Here is a 19,583-nt window from a genome sequence, read left to right on the forward strand (position 1 = left end):
TCCGTGGTTCCCAGATTCCACATCCCAAGCTTTCAGACCCATCCCTCAGGTGACTTACAAGTAATGCTGAGGCATCGATCGAGGCGTTGATCCCTTCAAGTGAGCGGCCTTATCTAGCTACCTCAGTTTGTGTACTTATCTTATTTTCATAAGAACCATAATGAGAGAAAGGTTGAGAGGTAGTGTCCATTAATTTCAGCCTTGGTCGTATTTACTTCCTGTGGCAGAGCATCCTAATGAATGGGCAGGAGGTTGATGATACTTAGGAAGTGGCACTCCTGTTGGAGAGTTACCAGTTACTAATTCAAACCAAAACCAAAAATAGAGCTTATACTGAAACAACCAGTTCACAGGCTCTCTGGCATGCTGGTGGGTTCAGAGTCCTTCTCCAGGACCATTATCTTAGTTTGTTTCTTGACTGTAACCTTAAGAAAGAGACAAACACATTTTGATGCACTCTCTTCCTCAATTATGGTTATTTACTGATCATCCTGTCGCCTTCCCACATAGAGATGTTAGTGGAAGCCCTTTCTGAAGTACTTTTATTATTACTATTTTAGACATATGAAAAGTATAAAAAACAAAATAATGAAGATCTGGGTGTCTACTATCTAGCTTAATACACAGTCTTGAAAACCCCGGTATCATTCTCCCAAACTGCGTTCTTCTCACTCCTTGCCCTGTTTCCCAGCATTCTGAATTTGGTTTTTGTCATCCAGTACATGTATCTCCTTACATTTCTTGCTATAATACATGGTACTTTGAGTGTTTTTAAATTATGTAAATGTACTTGATTTTTATTTTTGCTTTAAAAAAAATTTTATTTTAAGTAGGCTCCACATCCAGTGTAGGGCTTGAACTCATGACGTTGGGATCATGAGTCAGATGCTCCACTGACTGAGCCAGCCAGGCACCCCATACCTGCTTTTTAAAATTCAGTATTGTGCATGTGAGATTTATCCACTTTGATACATATAACTTTACATTATTTTTTTGAACAGTCCTGTGATATTCTCTTCCTATTGATTGATACCAAAAATTTCTCAGAAGTATAAGTTTTTTGGGGAGGATTTTCATGTGTGCTTTATTTAAGCCAGAAGTCATCAAAGTTTAAAGTATTTTTCATTTAAAAAATTCATATGTGTTTTACTTAAGCTAAAAGTTATCAGAGTTTGAAATTACTATTAAGATTGAGTATTGGATCTCTGCATGATTAGTGTATTTTTTCTGGGTGCTTTCTAGTTGGATTTTTGCATTAAAAATATCTTTACAGGGTTAGGGACCAGTGCCGTTTAGAATTTGTAAATAAGTTTTCTACCAAAGGTACATCCTAACTTAAGTAGTTACCTTTGAAACCTTAAGAAGAACATTAATAAAAGCCCAACACAGTAAAGCCAATTACTGCTTTAAATGATAAAACTTTATGTTGAATGTTGAACAGCAGTTTGTGTACCACACATCACCCTATGTCGTGTTTTACAATGTTGGGTGTTTTCTTCCCTTACAATCTCACATTTTTAGGTAAATAAAGTTAAACAAGAAAAAGATGTTTTAAATTCAGAAGTTCTTGAACAGAGAAGAGTCTTAGAAAAATGCAATAGAGGTAGGTGTTTCCAGTCTTTTTTTTTCTCAGCTATGTACGTAATTTATTTGGTTTACATACATTTTATGTTGTTTTATACCTCTGCCTAAAGAGTCTTGTAACAAGAATATCCTTGTATTGGTTTTCCTGATTTCTAGCCTAGAGTCTCTCTCTCTCTTTCTGGTTATTTTATCACCCAACTTCAGAGTATTGGGATTTCTAAGTGCTTTTCACTTGAGCAACTTACGGCCCACTTCAAACCAAAACAGTGTTCTATCTACATATACTCTGGGACCATAGCATTATTGGCTCTTCCCTCAATATATATGGAGTTGGAAGGTTGTTTTTAATCCAGAAGAGATTAGGATATCTACATGGATACATGCAACATGATATGAAAAAATTTTAAATAAAGAGAATATAGAAAATGAGGCAGAGCAAAAGTAAGATTAAATATTGATACACAACGTTGCTTGCCAGCTGTGAGGTCCTGCGCATTCCTGCCCGTGTGCAGTGAAGTCTGGCTCTGAGCTGTCCCGTAAGAGATTCATGATCATTTCTGTGAATCATATGAAAATGAACCTCTTGATCACGAGAAGCACACCTGGTCTCATGGGGGGAAGGAATTTTCTCCAAAGGCTACCACCAGAGAAAACGGAATCCTTGTTTTAAAACGTGGCATCAGGTCTCACGGGGGCTGGTTTCCACACCCCCTGCTTCAGGACAAGCGAATGATGCCAGGGGGCGCTTCTGCAAACACAGTTCTGAGCCGGGGGCATCTCCTGTACTTTTTTTTTTAATTGATTTTTTTTTTTTATGTCCTGTACTTTCTGTTCTTCCCTGCCCCCCCCCCCTTCATCTACTCTCTTTTCTAGTTCAGAAGCTGCAACACTGAAAGGAAACCTTCCAGCCTTCCCTGTTGTTACTGGTGCTAGTCCTCTACCTTTGGGTCCCGAATTGAGATTTTTGAATAAATAAAGGACCTGGCATTTCAGTGTGGGAGATACGGTAGATTGTGACATGTCAGGGCAGCCAGGGGGGGCTCAGTGGTTTAGCACCGCCTTCTGCCCAGGGCGTGATCCTGGAGGCCCGGGATCGAGTCCCACGTCGGGCTCCCTGCATGGAGCCTGCTTCTCCCTCTGCCTGTGTCTCTGCCTCTCTCTCTGTGCTTCTCATTAATAAATAAAATCTTAAAAAAAAAAAAAAGATTGTGACATGTCTCAGCTCGTTCCACACTTAAGAAGATAGAAACGGGTCTTGATGCGTGGTGCTAGAAACAGACAGTTCTGCAGAGGGCAACCGCGTGGATCTCGCCTTCAGAGAGCCCGCTCTCTAGGAAGAGAGAGAGATTATGTAACTAAATGGGTGATGAGGACCAACCACATTTCTTTCAGAATCCAAGTCGAAAGGGCCAGGACAGGTGAAAATTCACTTTTTTCTTTTCTTTTCTTTTCTTCTTCTTCTTCTTCTTCTTTTTTTTTTTTTTTTTTTTTTTTTTGTGACGTTCAAGACTGAGAAAAGAGAGTCAGTTGTGTTGCCCAGGCCTCCAGATAGTCATAGTCGTCTTTGTTTTCTTCATGAAATTTCTTTTTTTAAATAGGTTTGAAAATCATTGGGCTCTCGGGGACCTGTAATTCACATCACAAACCACCACTTACATTGCTTTGCTGGAGTAAGAGTATTCGTCTTTCCTCTGAGAAAGCAGTAGATTTACAAGCACAGAGCTTGAAATTCTATGTCATTACCCAGCAAACCGGTCCTTAGTCAGTTAGGACTGAAGTGTCCTGGCGGAACATTGTGTGAAAGCAGCCATTAAGAGTGCCTTTTTAAAGATTTTATTGATATGACTCAGCTCAGGATTGAAAGTGCCTTGCAGAGGCAGATGGAGAGGCCAGTGTGATACCTACCTGTGTTGTGCCTAATTTCTAACAGCATCATCACTCCCTCGAGCCTGTCTATAGCGTTAAACGGGCCACAGAACATCAGAAAGTAGTAAAGATTTCGTGTTCTCTTATTTGACAAGACCTTCCCTTTGAAAATTTCTGCCCTACATTGATTCTTTAATTCAGAGCTCTGACTCGGCCTGAATGGATCTAGGGCTGTTTCTCTTTGTAAACATGGAAGATGCTTAAAAATAACACACAAACATATATATATATGCATATGTATTTTTCTTTTTCTTCAGGTAGTATACGTTTTGGTGGAAAGCATAAATTCAAATAGGAAAAGGAAAAAAAATCTCAATATTTACAGTCCAAATAAGCACTATTGACATCGTATATATTCTTCCAACCTTAAGAAAACCACACACACACACACACACACACACACACGGTAAATAGTTTGTTAAGTGTGTTCATAACATTTATGGACGATGGGAAGTATCAGCACAAGAAATAACTCTTTAGCTCTTGGCACTTTACAGGTCCCTGAACATCAATCTCTACTTGTACCCCTTCCTCCCTCGGATTTTTATCATTGCTTTTATTTACAGTCCTACCAAGTATGTCTGTATCTCTTACCAGCATGTTGATTGATTTTACATGTTTTTGAACTTTATATTAATGGTATCACTTTGCATATGTCTCTGTGCAGTTTTCTGTGTCTCTGAGATCTGTTCCTGCTAAAGGGCTCTGCTGTGGTATGTTGACTTTCCTGCTGTATAGGATGCCATTCAGTGTCTATACCAGAATTCACTGATCCAGTGTCCTGTTGGTGGATGTTTGAGTTTTTTTTTTCCACTTTTTTGCTATTCTGAGTCATGCGGCTACAGAAATTCTTTTACATGCCTCCTGGTGCACGTGTTCAAGAGTTTCACTAAGATAATAGCCAAATGTAAAAGTTTATCTTCAGTGCCAGCACATGATGCCGGATTGCTTTTTTAAGTAGATTTCCACTCCTGTTACCAGTGTGTTTGTTCCCATCGTTCTGTATCCTCTCCAAACTTGGTGTAACTCTACTTCTTGACTTTTGCAGTTCTTTCTTTGGTGAGTATAAAAAGGTGCCTGTGTTTTTACTTTCCATTTCTCTGATTACTAGTGAAGGTACGTATCTTTCTGCACATTCACTGGCCTTTCACAGGTTTCCTCTTCTGTGAAGTGCCATGTCAATGTGTTTTGTGTCTGCAGCTTGTAAAAAACAGAAATGAACTCATTTAAAAATATATATATCATGAATGTCTTTTGGTCCCATAAATATGCTTTTTACAGTGTCATTTCAATGGCAGAATCGTGTTTCGTATACGTACCATACTTTCCTGGTTCTGCCTCTGAGACCATCTGGACCATTCACTGTTATTAGCAGTGATGCCAAGACCATTCTTGCAGCTTCATCGCTGGACATGTTCATGATTTATATTCTCTCGGGGGAATCAGTATGTTCCCAAAAGTGGGATTGTCGAGTCAGAGGGCATGAGTGGTTCTAGGTTTTTGATTAACATTGCCAAGCTGCCCTGCAAAATGGTTTGATCCATTTATATTCCAAGCAGCAATGGATGAGGGCGCTTGTATGCTGGTACAAAGAATCCTTTCAACACTGTTTTTCATCCAGATTCCTGACCGTCTGTGTGGTGTTTTGTCCGTTTCTTTTCCTTGTCTTCCTAAGTGTCCATGCTAGCAGTAGAAGAGTATGAGGAGATGCAAGTAAACTTGGAACTGGAGAAGGATCTTCGAAAGAAAGCAGAGTCATTTGCACAAGAGGTAAGTGTCCAGAGACCTAGTTTTAAATTTTTATTTCTGAGAGGACTTTGTAGATGACATATCAAAATATGTTTTGAAGCTGACTAAGAACTTACCACCTAGAATTAAGGGAGGCCAGCTGTGGAATAATGTTATGTTCATTGAACCTGAAGATTTGGGTTCAGATTTGGCTGTGTCAAACAGTCACTCATGTGACCTGAGAGCAGCCCTTAGCCTCTTTGGGGCTTCACTTTCACCATCTCTAAAATGCGTGATGCTACCAGTCCAGCCATGTGGATTTTGAAATCAAACAGCATGATCTTTCAAAAGGGTTTTGTACAATAAAATGCTGCATAGGGGAAAGAAATGACATTTAGGGTTACCTGCAAACTTGTGATGGGGAGTCCAGCTGGAGTATAGGATTTCTGTACATTTCAGTAGCCTTAGGAATCTAGGTGACATCTCCAAATACCATCTCAAATAACAGTATCATGGTGTTAGTTTTTCTCCTCACCTACTAGATGGTGATCTTATTATTCTAGTTGATTCTTCCACTTGCTATGGAGCATTGCCACATACATCCATTATTGTAGCCTTTCACCAGAGTAACACTCTTCCTCTCCTGTTAGAGATAAGCTTTGAGTTTCTCATGTTTCAGCTTCCCTTTGTTGACATGTTGTTGCTGGGTATTCTTGCCCCTAGGGCTGGTTTACATGGAAATGATGAGGCACCAGTTGGCTGAACTGTAACAGCTCAAGGATGTTGCTGGTCTGAGATTTCCATCATGTCTAAGTATCTTGAATCTGCATGCACACTGCAGGTTGAGAAGGAAAGTAGCTAAGGAAATGTAAAACACACGTAGGTAGAAGTATCCAAGGTGCAGAAGGAAGACAAAGCATGGGGTTATGGGAATGACATTTAAAAATCAGATCATGGTTTTGTTCAGGAGTCTTTCTGCATGTGAATGTAGCTGTGCTAGCAATGAACTGTGTAAAAGCTTTAGGCCAAGAAGATGTGATTTGAAATATTCCGATTCATTTTATTCAGAGAGTTTAATGAAAGGTGAGTAAAAATTGTCCTCTTATTACTTGGAAGAAAGAAGAAAAGAATTGAAGTGTGTCAGAGTCCCTTGGAAAAGCTGCAGCAACATAAACAGTAGAGGGGAGGGAGACTGGGGATAATGTGAAGATGCCTCCACCGTAAAACTGAAAGGGTGGGCTTGTTTTGACCCAAATGCCGGGGTCTTATTTTGAGAGACATTTTCAGTTTTCTATCGGTTGTTTGTGGAGTGACGTTAGAAAACAAAGCAGCTCAAAGAGAACTTGAAGGCCATGCAGTAGCAGAGAAGATAGATAGAAGAAGCAAGATTCTGCAAAGAATATGAAAATGAATGCTTGACTCTGTCCTTCACCTGGTAGTGATTGGTGGAAACGGCGATGCTGACGTGTGACCTCGGCACAAGGGGATGGAGGTGTGGCGGCCGGTCGCACTCCTCTTCTGGGTAGCATCAGGATTTGCAAGGGTGCTTAGTGGTTTTACAGCATCTAGATTCTATCTACACAGTAGTGAGAAGAAATTTTTTAAGATTTTATTTTTTAAAGTAATCCCTGCACTCAATGTGGAGCTTGAGTACAACCCCAAGATTGAGAGTTGCATGCTTTACTGACTCTAGCAGCCGGGCACCCCAGAAACTGTTTTTTATTTATTTTATTATTTTTATTATTTTTTAAAGATTTTATTTATTTATTCATGAGAGACACAGACAGAGAGAGGCAGAGACACAGGCAGAGGGAGAAGCAGGCTCCACGCAAGGAGCCGGATGTGGGACTTGATCCCGTGACTCCAGGATCACGACCTGGGCCAAAGGCAGGCGCTAAACCGCTGAGCCACCCAGGGATCCCCAGAAACTGTTCTTTAAAATAAAGTTGGATTAAAACCCATATACCTTCTTCTATGTATGGTTTGCAGATTCATAGCTGCTTTTTTTTTTTTTAAGATGTATTTATTTATTTGAGAAAGAGAGCATGCACATGAGTGAGAGGAGGGCAGAGGGAGACTCCATGCTGAGCGTAAAGCCCAGGATAGGGTGAGGGTGGGTGGGGAGGGTTCCATCTCAGGACCTTTAACATATGACCTGAGTGGAAATCAAGAGTCAGATGCTTAACCAACTAAGCCAGCCAGGCACCCCAATTCTCAACTTTTAAACAGATGACTACTGCTAAAAGGTGCAGGACTTGGTTTAACGAGAGAAGTGCCAGTCTTGCATTTTGGTTTTTAGTGCATCAGTGAACATCTTCATAAACCAGACACTGTGCTGTTGGGAATATGATGGTGACGAATGCAACATCATCCCATCATCATCAGCCCCTTTGGAGCTTACAGTCTGGAGCCCTAAAATTCATTTTTTTTAAAGATGTTATTCATTTACTCATGAGAGACATAGAGAGAGAGAGAGGCAGAGACATAGGCAGAGGGAGAAGCAGGCTACCTGTGGGGAGCCCAGTGAGGGACTCAATCCCATGACCTAGGATCATGCCCTGAACTGAAGGCAGATGCTCACTGAGCCATCCAGCCATCCCAGAATTCAATATTTTAAATTAATTTACTTTATATTTTTAATTATAAAAGGAGTGTGTATACCTTGTAAAAAATACAAACAGTTCCCAAATGTGCAGTTTTCTTGGTTGGAGGATACCTCATGGATCTTCCAACAGCATGGATACCTCCTTCAAATGTGTAGGGTGGATATGCTGTGAGACTGTTTTGTAATAAGTCCTATTTGCACTAGACAATGCAGATGACATTTTAATAATCTTTCAGAAAGAATGAATTCTATATTAATGACATAAGATTTTTTTCTCTCTTTCATTCTGTGAAAAGATTTATGAAATCTCTCTGAAATTCTGACACTCATGTCATTTGTGTGATAAGAGACCACCTCCCTAACCCTAGATATCAGGTTCTTACCATAGTTCAAAGCCAAATTCACTACTGTTTGGTAACTAAATTTTCTTTAAGCACATCTTTAGAAGGTGTTATATAGAATATTTCATGTGAATGTATTAAGGTCTAGAAAAGGTAGTCTAATGAGTATTTTTTTCAAGTTACCATGGCTATCCAAGGAATTTCTTTCCTATATGCTCTTTTCATCTTTTACTATTTAGGAATGGTTACAGGGTTTTGTGAAAGAAATTCATATTATTAACATCGCCAAGACATAATCATCACTCTCTTCTTTCTAAAATAACCAAGTTAAATTGTTTGTAATCATGTAAAGTTGAACAAGTTTTCCTGAGTGCGCATAGAGAAGAGGAACTGTCACTTTTTTCCAAGTGAAAACCGGAGCTCAGAGAAGCAGTGCAGTGAGGGACTCAGTTGTGCCCTGACAATGGCCTGAGCCCAGTACTGTTTGACTGCTGAGTTCACCGTCCCCGCCTTGGTTGCCCACACTGACGCTGCCCTTCGGCTTGCTCTTGGCCTCTGGACACTCTTGGAGAAAGGTCTCGCTCGCTGGGAAGCCAGAGGACTCACTGAGTCCAGCTGCTATTTGCAGGCCTCCTTGTTAGCTAGTTGAGGCTAAGACCCTGGTAAGGGACCCCAGCCAAGTTAAATTGTAGGAGGGGAAAGATGTATTTAAGATGACTGCAATAGTAATAGTAAATAGAAATAGCTTGTTTCAATTATACCATTGGTTTCAGATATCAGATACTAGATGAGATATGGATGAAATATGGATGACTCTTCCCTGGAGTGTGGATGCTCCCAGTCTCACTGTCCTCGAGCTTAGCACCTGTGCGTGCACACACACACATTCCCCCTAAGCCTTCTTACACAGAAAGCCTCAGGTGGAAGAAGAATATGAAATATGGGCCTTATTTCAGAGTTTATAAAATATGTGTAGAATCATCTACTGGCTAACTGGTATAGGGTATTAAGGAAAAGAAGTAACAGGTTAATAGAAAATAATGTATTAAGAAATGTGAGCTTGTAAAGGCTAAATGAATAATAATATAAGTGTATCGCATCTTTTTTACCCTCCTGACTGTTAACTACTTTAATCACTGGGGAAAAGCTAATTGGCGTAAACCAAAACACATTAGGTTTGTAAATACCAGAGGAAGGAGGTTAGCCAGGTGATTAAGAGCTTTGACTTTTAAATCAGACAGATCTCAGTTTAGATCCTGGTTTTGCTATCTCCATGTGTTTTTGGGAAAGTCACTTTATCCCTTTGAACCTCACTTACCTTATTAGTAAGAATGGGATAATAATAGTATCTACTTGACAGTGTTATTCTAAGGATTAGACGATGTGTTATATGTAAAATCATCATCGTGTCTATCACATAGTGCTAGTCAGTGTTAGCTATTCAAACCGCAAGTGTTTAATTCATAGGACTGATGTAAGGATTAAAATAATAAGTATAAAATATTTAGCAGAGTACCTGAGGTAAGACAAGTTCTTGGTCAATACCAGCCTGTATCAAAAAAAAAAAAAAAAAAAAAAAAAAAAAAAAAATACCAGCCTGTATCAATACCAGCCTGTACCATAGTATTAATGTATTTTTTTTAAAGGAAGAGATTTTTTTTTTTTTTAAGATTTTTAACTTATTTACTCATGAGAGACACAGAGAGAGGCAGAGACATAGGCAAAGGGAGAAGAGGCTTTATGTGGGGAGCCCAATGCAGAACTTGATCCCAGGACTCCAGGATCATGACCTTAGCCAAGGGCAGACACTCAACCACTGAGCCACCCAGGTGCCCCAGTATTAATGTATTTTAAGACAATAATAAAACTTTAAAAACTGAAGCATAGGACACAATTATTACATACATGCCTCATTGGGGCAAGGGTGAAGGTCCTTGAAGATTGCATGAAAGTTATGTATGAAATCATAACGATCATTACTTCTAAAAATGTAATACTGTACAATTCAGAAATTGCCTTTAACTTTTCAATAAAAATTCCACGTACTTTCCTGTTGCTTTGCTTTCAGTTGAGGAGATACGTGAGATTGATTGGCATGTACATTTTTGTAATTAACTCTTGCAGATGTTCATTGAACAGAACAAGCTAAAGAGGCAAAGCCACCTTCTGCTGCAGAGCTCTGCTCCTGACCAGCAGCTTTTGAAAGCTTTAGAAGAAAATGCAAAACTCATCCAGCAACTTGAAGAAGAGAGAATTCAGCATCAGAAAAAGGTAACAGATTTTCTTCTGGTGTCTTAATAACAGCCACAGACAGGAGAGGGCTAAGTCTGGTCACTTAAAGCCCCCTCGTTGGTCTTAGTAAATCTTTCTGGTTTTTCTGCTTTTTTAGAAAAAAGTAACTACCAAATGAACTTAATTTAGTGCCCAATTTATAGTGCACTATGTGGACTTCATTGTGGTCTTTAACCTATCCAAAGGTCTGAAGAAGCAAAGGAAAGAGAGAGAATTTAAAAAGACCATGCATAGTGCACGGAATGCACAATTGGGACATCTGTGAGTCGAATGTGTATTGGGGACTGCATACACAGGGAGCCTGCGTTCGTCTCCGAGAACTTACGAGAAGGCACAAGTGTTACTAAAAGAGGGAGGAAAGGAAAAGTCCATCGTTAGGGGTAATTGCTTGCTTAGAAAAAATTTCTGATTTTGTGAACCTCCACAAATGTATATGTTTAAAGACTTCCTAAGTGGTTATTTTATTTTGTTTGAGTGGAACTATTCCAGCTGACACAGCCCACCTTTGTGCGCCAGGCAGAAAAGGTAGTTGTTGTGGTAGGTGAGAGAGGAGGCGGGAGGGGAGGAGGCAGAGAGGTGGAACAGAGGCTTTGAAGTGAAGGAAACCACTTAAGAAAAATTACATCAATATTTATACTACTTACAGTACACCTCGTTTGTGAAGAAAAGGCTGTTGGCTGCTATTTATCACCTGTCAAAGTCTCTTTAAGCAATAATATTGACATTTAACCCTCGGAAGTTTCTGAAGTTTTTACAAAGTTGGTCCTGAGGCAGAGCGGATTTTTATTTTCCCCTCAGTAAGAAATGTTGGTGTATGCACAGGACCTCCAGATGAGTAGCTGGGAGCAGTGATTGCCCCTGGAAAGAGGACTAGGGAGGAGAGATTTTCCTCTTTCCTTCTATCTTCCTTCCTTCCTTCCTCCCTCCCTTCCTTCCTCCCATTCCTTATTCCCTCCTTCCTTCCTTCTCCTTTCTTTCCCTTCCTTTCTCTTCTTTCCTTCTTCTCTCCCTCTTTCCCTCCCTCCTTCTTTCCTCCCTCCCTTTCCTCCTTCTTTCCTCCCTTCCTTCTTTCCCTCCGTCCTTTCCCTTCCTTTCCTTTCTTCCTTCTTCCCTTCCTCCCTCCCTCCCTCCCTTCCTTCTTGTCCCCACAAACAGGGATTATCATTTCAAATAAAGAATAAAGGAATACTTATTTTTATGTAGCTCAAGCTAAAATTTTTCAGTTCTGAAAAACCTTAGTAGTAGTAGTTAACCCGTTTAGTAAACCACACAGGTCTAGAACCTCCTGAGTTGAACTGAGGTATGGGGCTCCATCGTTGGCTGTGTGCCTTGTTGGGGTAGGCGGAGCAAGTACCTGATGCTGAAGATTGGCTGAAAGTTGTAAATTGTTCCCATCAGTACTTCTAAGACTGTTAGACTGAACTGTGTAATCTTTCCTGGGGCGGTGGTGGTGGTTTAAATGGTTCTTACCTGCCTGTAAGTTCCCCTGCAGATTCTCCAGCTGTCTTTTAAACACCGTGTTGTTTCTATGGTGATAAAAACAATATACGTTTCTTCTCATAATTGGATGTTGAAAATACAGTACAAGTTAAAGAAGAAATTAAGATTGCCCAAGAATTCCATATTTTGGTACCTATCCAAACTTTACACAAATGGTTAAATGGTTAATTTTATGAATGTATGTACCATGCATACTGTTCTTCAACCTGATTTGTTTTTAGTTGGTAACATATCATCCCATGTTAGCATATAGTGAGCTTTGTGATTTTATTTTTATTTTTTAAAAACTTACATGTTTATTTTAGAGAAAGAGAACACACGTGGAGGGGCAAAGGGAGAGACTCTCAAGCAGACTCCATGCTCAACACGAAGCCCTATGAGGGTTCAGTCTCACAACCTGAGCTCATGACCTGAGCTGAAGCCAAGAGTAGAATGATCAATCAGCTGCACCACCTAGGTGCTCCAACTATATGATTTTAAATGGTTGTATAGTATTTTAGTTAGTGAATATACCATGATTTATTAAATCCATAATATTGGTGGATATTTAACTTATTTTCAATACTTTCCTGTTACAAGGAACACTGGTGAATAATGTAAATACTTGTCTTACTATTTCTTTTTTTGAGAGAGAGAAAACCTGTGAGTGGGGTGGCGGGGGTGGGACAGAGGGAGAGGGAGAGAATCTTAAGCATATTCCATACAGGGCTTGATCTCACCACCTTGAGGTCATGACCTGAGCTGAAATCAAGAATCCTCAGATGCTTGACCAACTGAGCCACCCAGGTGCCCCCTTACTATTTCTTTAAAGCAAGTTCTAAAAGCAGTGTTGCTGAATCAAACCATCTTTCCATTTGCTTTCTCGCTTTCTTTCCTTTTTTAAGGTTTTTGATACTTGTTACTGAATTATCCCCCTAAAGGTTCTTTTTCATGCTACCTGAATTTTCTCTTGAAAATGAGTATGAGGTAGTAATCTGTTTTAAATGAATCTCTTAGGTATTATTTTACCTTTTCGACCCATGTTTCAACACATAATTATCTGGGACATTTGTCTTCAATAAATTTATATTGGTTTAAATAGCTGGCATTTTCAATTATCATCTGTACTCCAGAATTTGCATGGTTTTTAAGATGGATTGGTAATCTCTTTGCTGTGACTTGCAAAGTAAAGGGAAACTGATCTTTCCCCCTTTAATTTTCCTTGACAAAGGCAAAGCTGTCAATGTCTGTTTATGAATTACAGGTGAAAGACTTAGAAGAGCAGCTAGAAAACGCAGCACTCCACAGAGAGATACGCAGCCTCAAACAGCAGCTGGGGCTTCTGGAAGAGGATAAAAGAGAACTGGAATTGAAATACCAGAATTCGGAGGAGAGAGCCAGAGATTTAAAGCATTCTGGTAAAAGTGTCCAGTGGGCCACTGTGTCTGAGTAGTCTGTGAATCCCCTGTGCCCAGCACAAAACCCAGCCCATAGCTAGTCCAGAATGCTTGGCTGAATGCTATAGGGGAATATCAAAATCGCTTCAGTAGAGTGGCCACTGTACTCCAGGGATTCACAAGCATGTAAAACTCTGTGGACTGAGAGCATGTGCAGGCCTCCCATGAAGAATGGAGAGACAAAGATACTGCTCATCTGACCAACATTTCGGCATTTCTCAGGGCTTCAGATGGGACAGATAGAAGTATTTATTTTGATCATTTTAGGGAGTGGTTTTTTTTTTTCCCCCTTTCCTTTTTTAGAGAGAGAGAGAGAGAGATGGAGAGAGAGAATCCCAAACAAGCTCCATTCCCAGCACAGAGCCCAACTTGGGGCTCGGTCTCACCACTCTGAGATCGTGACCTGAGCCAAAGTCAGGAGTCAAATGCTTACTTGACTGCACCACCCAGACGTCCCTTAGGGAGCATTTTTAAAAAGAATTAAACTTTTAAGGTTCATACAGCCCTCGTTTGTGGTCTAATTATACCCATGAACTAATACTTTCAGTGTCACACCTAACAATAAAATGGGCAACAATATGTATATTAAGTGGAAAAACTTTTAAAACACCAGGGGATATTTAAATCAAAGGATTTATTCATTCAGTTCCAGAAGGCTTGACAGGAATGTGTGAATTGGATTATTACACAGGGATAAGTAATAAGTAATAAGTTTCTGTTGGAAGGTAGGTGATTTAAGGAGGCAGGTTGTTCCCTTTTATAACAGCTTCAGTATTCACTGGAGATATTTTTGGTTAATTTTATACTAGAATTTTGAAATCCGTATAGAAGAACCTGGTAGGCCTTTTCTCCCCTTTAAAAAATATTCAATGCTTTCTAACCCGCAATGAAAATGAATTGCAATTTACTTCTTAAAAAATTGATCTAAAATTAAGATTCCATTCTTTTTAAGTGACTATCCAGGCAGCCTATGGCCAGAGCCATGTTTTTTATTGATAGAAGGGGCAGACACTAGAGATAACCTGAGATTCAGTTTCGAGTATGTTTTATTTAGTATCTGCTGTGTGTATAGCCAGCCTTACCCTAGGGTACTATAAGAAATCTAGAAGGAAAGAAACCACGCCTTTTGTCCTTGAGGAACTCACACTCTCTTTGGAGAGCCAGACACACACTTATAACTAGAGGACTCTTGGCTGTCCGAGAGCATAGCCCACACTGCTTATTTAAAGTGTTGAGCATAGAAACAAACAGGCAAGCTCATTGGGGGTGCAGTTACTCATGAAGAGAGGAAAGGCTGGGGTCAGCAGGTGCCGTTCCTGAGTGCAAACAGTATTCAGTACCTAGAGCCTATTGGAACCTGTCTTAGAGGTATTTGTGTCTGCGATATACATTGAAGTTGAGCTCCTTGAACTCAAAACTGTATCTTGAACAGCTTTGAGCATGAACCCGTTCACACTGTTGGGCTAAAATACCTGCTCCATTAAGGATGTGAATAAATTGAGGGGATAAATTATATTTCCAGAATCCTCCTTCAAAAGAGCAAAAAGGTTCTGAAGTGACAGTGTCTGAGTCTGGTCAAAATCAAGAACTCTGGGATTTGCAATTTTTGAAGGAAATTAGGTGGAGGAGGAAATTATGTTATTAAGATTCATTACTAAATGTCATCTTTAAAATTAATTCCTGGTCTATACATTTTAAAAGTCAAGTATTCACAATTTCTTAGTGTTCTGGGTAATACATGCCATTGTTAACAAATATTTCTTCAGCCTACTCGATCCCTGCTTCCCACCCATCCAGCTATTGTCCTGATTTTTTTTTCCTTTCCACAGTTGTATATACAGCAACAAGACAGTGACGTTTTCTTGTAAGCTGTGTAAGGCCTCCCGTGCATTAGTGGTAGCAGCCGGATGATGAAAAGGTTAAGCCGTTCTGCAGTTTCATACTGAGATTTCTAACTTTGCCTTAATACAAAGGACTTGATTTTGAAAGAGGTTATGTTTTCTCCTTTGTGTGGGTAAAAGGTGCTAAGTTGCTTGTTTCAGCTCTCTTCTTCTGAATGCTTACTCTCCGTGCAGTTGATGAACTCCAGAAACGGGTGAACCAGTCTGAGAACTCTGTACCTCCGCCACCTCCTCCTCCACCGCCGCTTCCCCCTCCTCCTCCCAACCCTATCCGGTAAGCACATGCAGGGGGACTGCTCTGCATCATGTCTTTCCCCGTCAGAGAACTGGAAGTGTATGCTAGAGGTGTCCCTTCTTAAAAAACAGAACCAAAACTATTGTCTTAGATTGCATCATTAGAAGGAGGGGTCGGAAAAACTCTGAAACATACCAGCCAGGATTTCTCCCAGAAATATTTTCTCTCTTTATCTCTTCCTCTCTCTCTCTCTCTTTCTCTCTTAGATTTTATTAATTTGTGAGAGACAGGCAGAGACACAGGCAGAGGGAGAAGCAGGCTCCCTGCAAGGAGCCTAGTGCGAGACTTGATCCCATGACCTTAAGCGGAAGGCAGACCCTCAACTGCCTGAGCCACCCAGGCATCCCTCTCAGAAAATTTTCTAAAGTCCAATGTGTCACTTCCTTCTTGTAATACATATAGAAAAGGCCCAAGAAACACCTGGCAGAAACATTCTTGTGGCCTTCCATGTCCTTCTGCTACCGATGTTCAGATTACATGTGGATGTTCCAAACCCAGGAGCTGGAGATTTGTTTAAAAAGTTAGATACTTCAGTATTAAGATTTCAGCCCATGATGTTAGGATTTCCTTTAAGTGGAAGACCAAGGAATTTTGAACTTTTCCTGGATGTTTTAATTGTTTTTATCTTTCCTTACCCTAATTTGAATTTGAAAAGCCTTGGTTTGTTCATTTACTTTAAAAATAAAAGTACTAAACGAAACAAAAACTTACCAGTACTAATTGTTACACACTAATAATTAAACTCAAAGTGCTAATTACGTTTTATCCCTAACCTCATATTTAAACCTTTAATAATGCTGAGAGAAGAATCTTCCATAAGAAGAAGAAATTATGTTTACGTTCTTGTGACAGGGAATCCTATATGCAGATAAGAATTCACTTTTTCTGAAGCCTGGGGTGACTCGGTGGTTTTGAGTGCCTGAATCAAGCACAGTACACCCCAGGAAGCCTAGAGGCAAGATTTGCCTCCTTTGTGGTTCTTCATTCCACCGTCCAGAATTACAGAAGACACAACCTGCTTGCCACTGTGACAACTTACTTCCTTGTGTCCTGATGTTAGCTGCGTCTGTATAATTTATTCTTGAACAAATGGACTTTAAAATTTGGCTAGATTTTCTTTTTTTTTTTTTTTACCTTTCATTAACTCATGCAATTTGTTTAATCCTTTCACACAGGGCCATTTATTCGTACTTTGCACCTTTGCCGATGCATGTGAATAGAATGAGTAGCATGTTCCTCCCACATGACTATGAAAATGGGACTTTGCCTTTTAAAAAGGATTCTCATTAGTTTTTCTTACTGAGGAGGGTAGGACATAATCTACTTTAAGCCATTGAAGTAGTTGAGGCAAAATAATTTTTACACGTGATTGATGGAAGAGTCCATTGAAAGAATTTCAGGTATTTTAAATTCTTTCTGTCCTGGGTAGCTAAATCCGTTGGAGATATTCTGAATGTGACATTTAAAACAAGAAATTCATCACTTAGCTCTTTTTCTAAGGTGTAGAATTTTGTGCTGATAATAAAGGTCACTACTGTGTATGAGGAGGGAGAGCTATTAAAATTGCGATTATAGTCTTGCCGTTGGCCTTTAATTTTTAGTCTCACAAGCCTGGAAACCTTTGGAATTAAAAGTAAAGTATAACCTAAATAGGATATTTTTCCAAAGAGCACTTTATAGTTTTACTGAGAAATGAATGTAGGATTCAGACTGTGTATATCTAAAGCATGAACTCTTATAAGGCCCTTTGAAGAAATTTTCGTTGAATAACATGAACAATTTTTATTTTAAGATGAATTTAAGTAGTATAAGATATAATTTCTCAGAAAGAGATTTCTTTTTCTTTTCTTTTTTTTCCTTTTTTTCTTTTTGGAGTTAGGAGTACTTTCTTGTCAAAGAAATACATTTGCATATCTATTGAGTTTCAATGGACTCTGAATCCACTAATCAAGATTTTCTAACTTTGGTCCTGAGCCACATTTGTTTTGCACTAACATAAATCATAGATAGAAATGAAAACCGGAAGAAAAAAAAAAGACTAGTACCTGCTCTTTTGCCCCAGGGGACAGGTGGGAGAGAGGAGTTGGAGGAAGAAGGTAGACCTTGGTCATGTTGTACCAGCCATAGCGAACACCGGGTAAATCCTGGGCAGGCATGGCTCACGAGGGGGTGGTAGAGTGTATTGGTATATTAGGGTTCTCCAGAGACACGGAAGTAGTAGGGGTGTGTGTATGTACATATGTACATACTTATGTATATATTGTGTGCATTCACATACAAGGTTTATTCTAAGGAATTAGTTCACAGGGTTATGGACTATGGCAAATCCCAGGGTGAGTCAAAAAGCTGGAGCCCAGGGAAAGCCTATGATATGGTCTCAGTCTGCACTTGAGCAGTCCAGACCCAGGAAGAGGTAGTGTTTCAAATCCAGAAGGAGGGAAAAGAAGATGTCCTGATTTTAAGCTAGTCAGGCAGGGGGAATTTTGTTTTACTTGGGGAAGGGTCATGCTTTTGTTTTATTCAGGCCTTCAGCTGATTGTATGAGGCCCACCCACATTAGAATAGTCTGCTTTACATGGGCTATTTATTTATTTATAAAAAATATTTTATTTATTCATGAGAGACACAGAAAGAGAGAGAGAGAGAGGCAGAGACACAGGCAGAGGGAGAAGCATACTCCATGCAGGGAGCCCGATGTGGGACTTGATCTCGTGTCTCCAGGATCACACCCTGGGCTGAAGGCGGTGCTAAACCACTGATCCACCTGGGCTGCCCTGGGCTAGCAATTTAAATGTTGATCTTATCCAGAACTCGCACAGAAACACCCAGAATAGTGTTGGACCACATACCTGAATATCCCATGATCCAGTCAGGCTGACTCATAACTTTAACCATCACAGTGGGTGTGAGGCACACTTATTAAAGAATTCCAAGGTAAATATTTTCCACCAAACTGTTCCATTTCTGGAGACTCTTGCCTGAAGCTTTTATCCATTCAGCTGAACTGGCTCTGAAGTGGGGCAATTTTAGCCAGAGTTTGAATTATGGGTCCCAGGTATCTCGTCTTGGTCTTCTGATCTGTCCTGTGGGACCTGCTCTATCTGTAGTCACAGAGGACTCTTTTAAAAAATATTATTACAGATGATTTTTCTCTGGGCACCATATGGGTTTCCAGCTTATACCTCAGTTCTGAACAGTGAAAGCACTTTCTCTCATCTATTTAGGTGGTTTTAGTGATGAATGTAGATTTTTGACTTTATATATGTAAACATATACAAATATTCCGAGCAGTACAAATATTCCTGCTTTGTCATCTTTATGTATGATAGTACAGCACTGAACATTTTAGAATCTGTGGTGGGTTCACCTGCAAAGTGTTGTGAGAGGGTAAGATGAGGCCCTCAACTGGGCAGCGCCACCCTACCTACTGGGGAACGTTAACCTGTAGACCTCGACTAGTCCTGCCTTCAGTGACAGAATGGGGAGAAGGAGCAAATAAAGTTTGCGTTGTTTCATTTCTCCCAGCTTCTGGAATAAAATGTGCTTGTCGGTAAGTTCTAGAAATCTCACAGGGTAGAGCAGAATGTAGTGCTTTCTTGTTCAGTGTGTTTGGGAATTTTAAGAAAAGGCAGGTAAAGAGGGGATTAATAATCTAAAGGCAGAAGTAAGAGGTGAAAAATTAAGAAACACTGAGTTGTTCTCTACTCAGCCAGATATTGCTGTTTGAATCCAGGTGCCCCTTTTTCTAGAGTCAGCATTATGCTTTGCCTGTTTGGCTTCCTCAGGACTGACTGTATTTGGTCAAATCCAGTTTGCCACACCGAGAACATTTATAATGTAGTTGAAAGAATTCAGGAATTCTTGGTTCTTTTTTTTTTTCTTCTTGTAAGCTTTATTGAGGGGGACTGATAACATATATAAGAGCATACACCAACTTATATACAGTTTAAAAGTAATATAAAGTGAACATTATGT

General features: G+C 39.9%; 1 protein-coding gene across 1 annotated transcript in view; it reads left to right on the top strand.

Annotated features, from left to right (window-relative positions):
- The window catches only part of SHTN1 (shootin 1), a 96,735-nt gene that overhangs the window by 39,295 nt on the left and 37,857 nt on the right, over positions 1-19,583 (top strand). The window contains exons 7-11 of the mRNA XM_072805169.1: positions 1,522-1,603; positions 5,186-5,280; positions 10,309-10,455; positions 13,220-13,373; positions 15,488-15,587. Coding sequence (XP_072661270.1) covers positions 1,522-1,603; positions 5,186-5,280; positions 10,309-10,455; positions 13,220-13,373; positions 15,488-15,587 — 578 coding nt within the window. The remainder of the gene's footprint in view (positions 1-1,521; positions 1,604-5,185; positions 5,281-10,308; positions 10,456-13,219; positions 13,374-15,487; positions 15,588-19,583) is intronic.

Source organism: Canis lupus, chromosome 29 (assembly GCF_048164855.1).
Source record: "Canis lupus baileyi chromosome 29, mCanLup2.hap1, whole genome shotgun sequence".
NCBI classification, from domain to species: domain Eukaryota; kingdom Metazoa; phylum Chordata; class Mammalia; order Carnivora; family Canidae; genus Canis; species Canis lupus.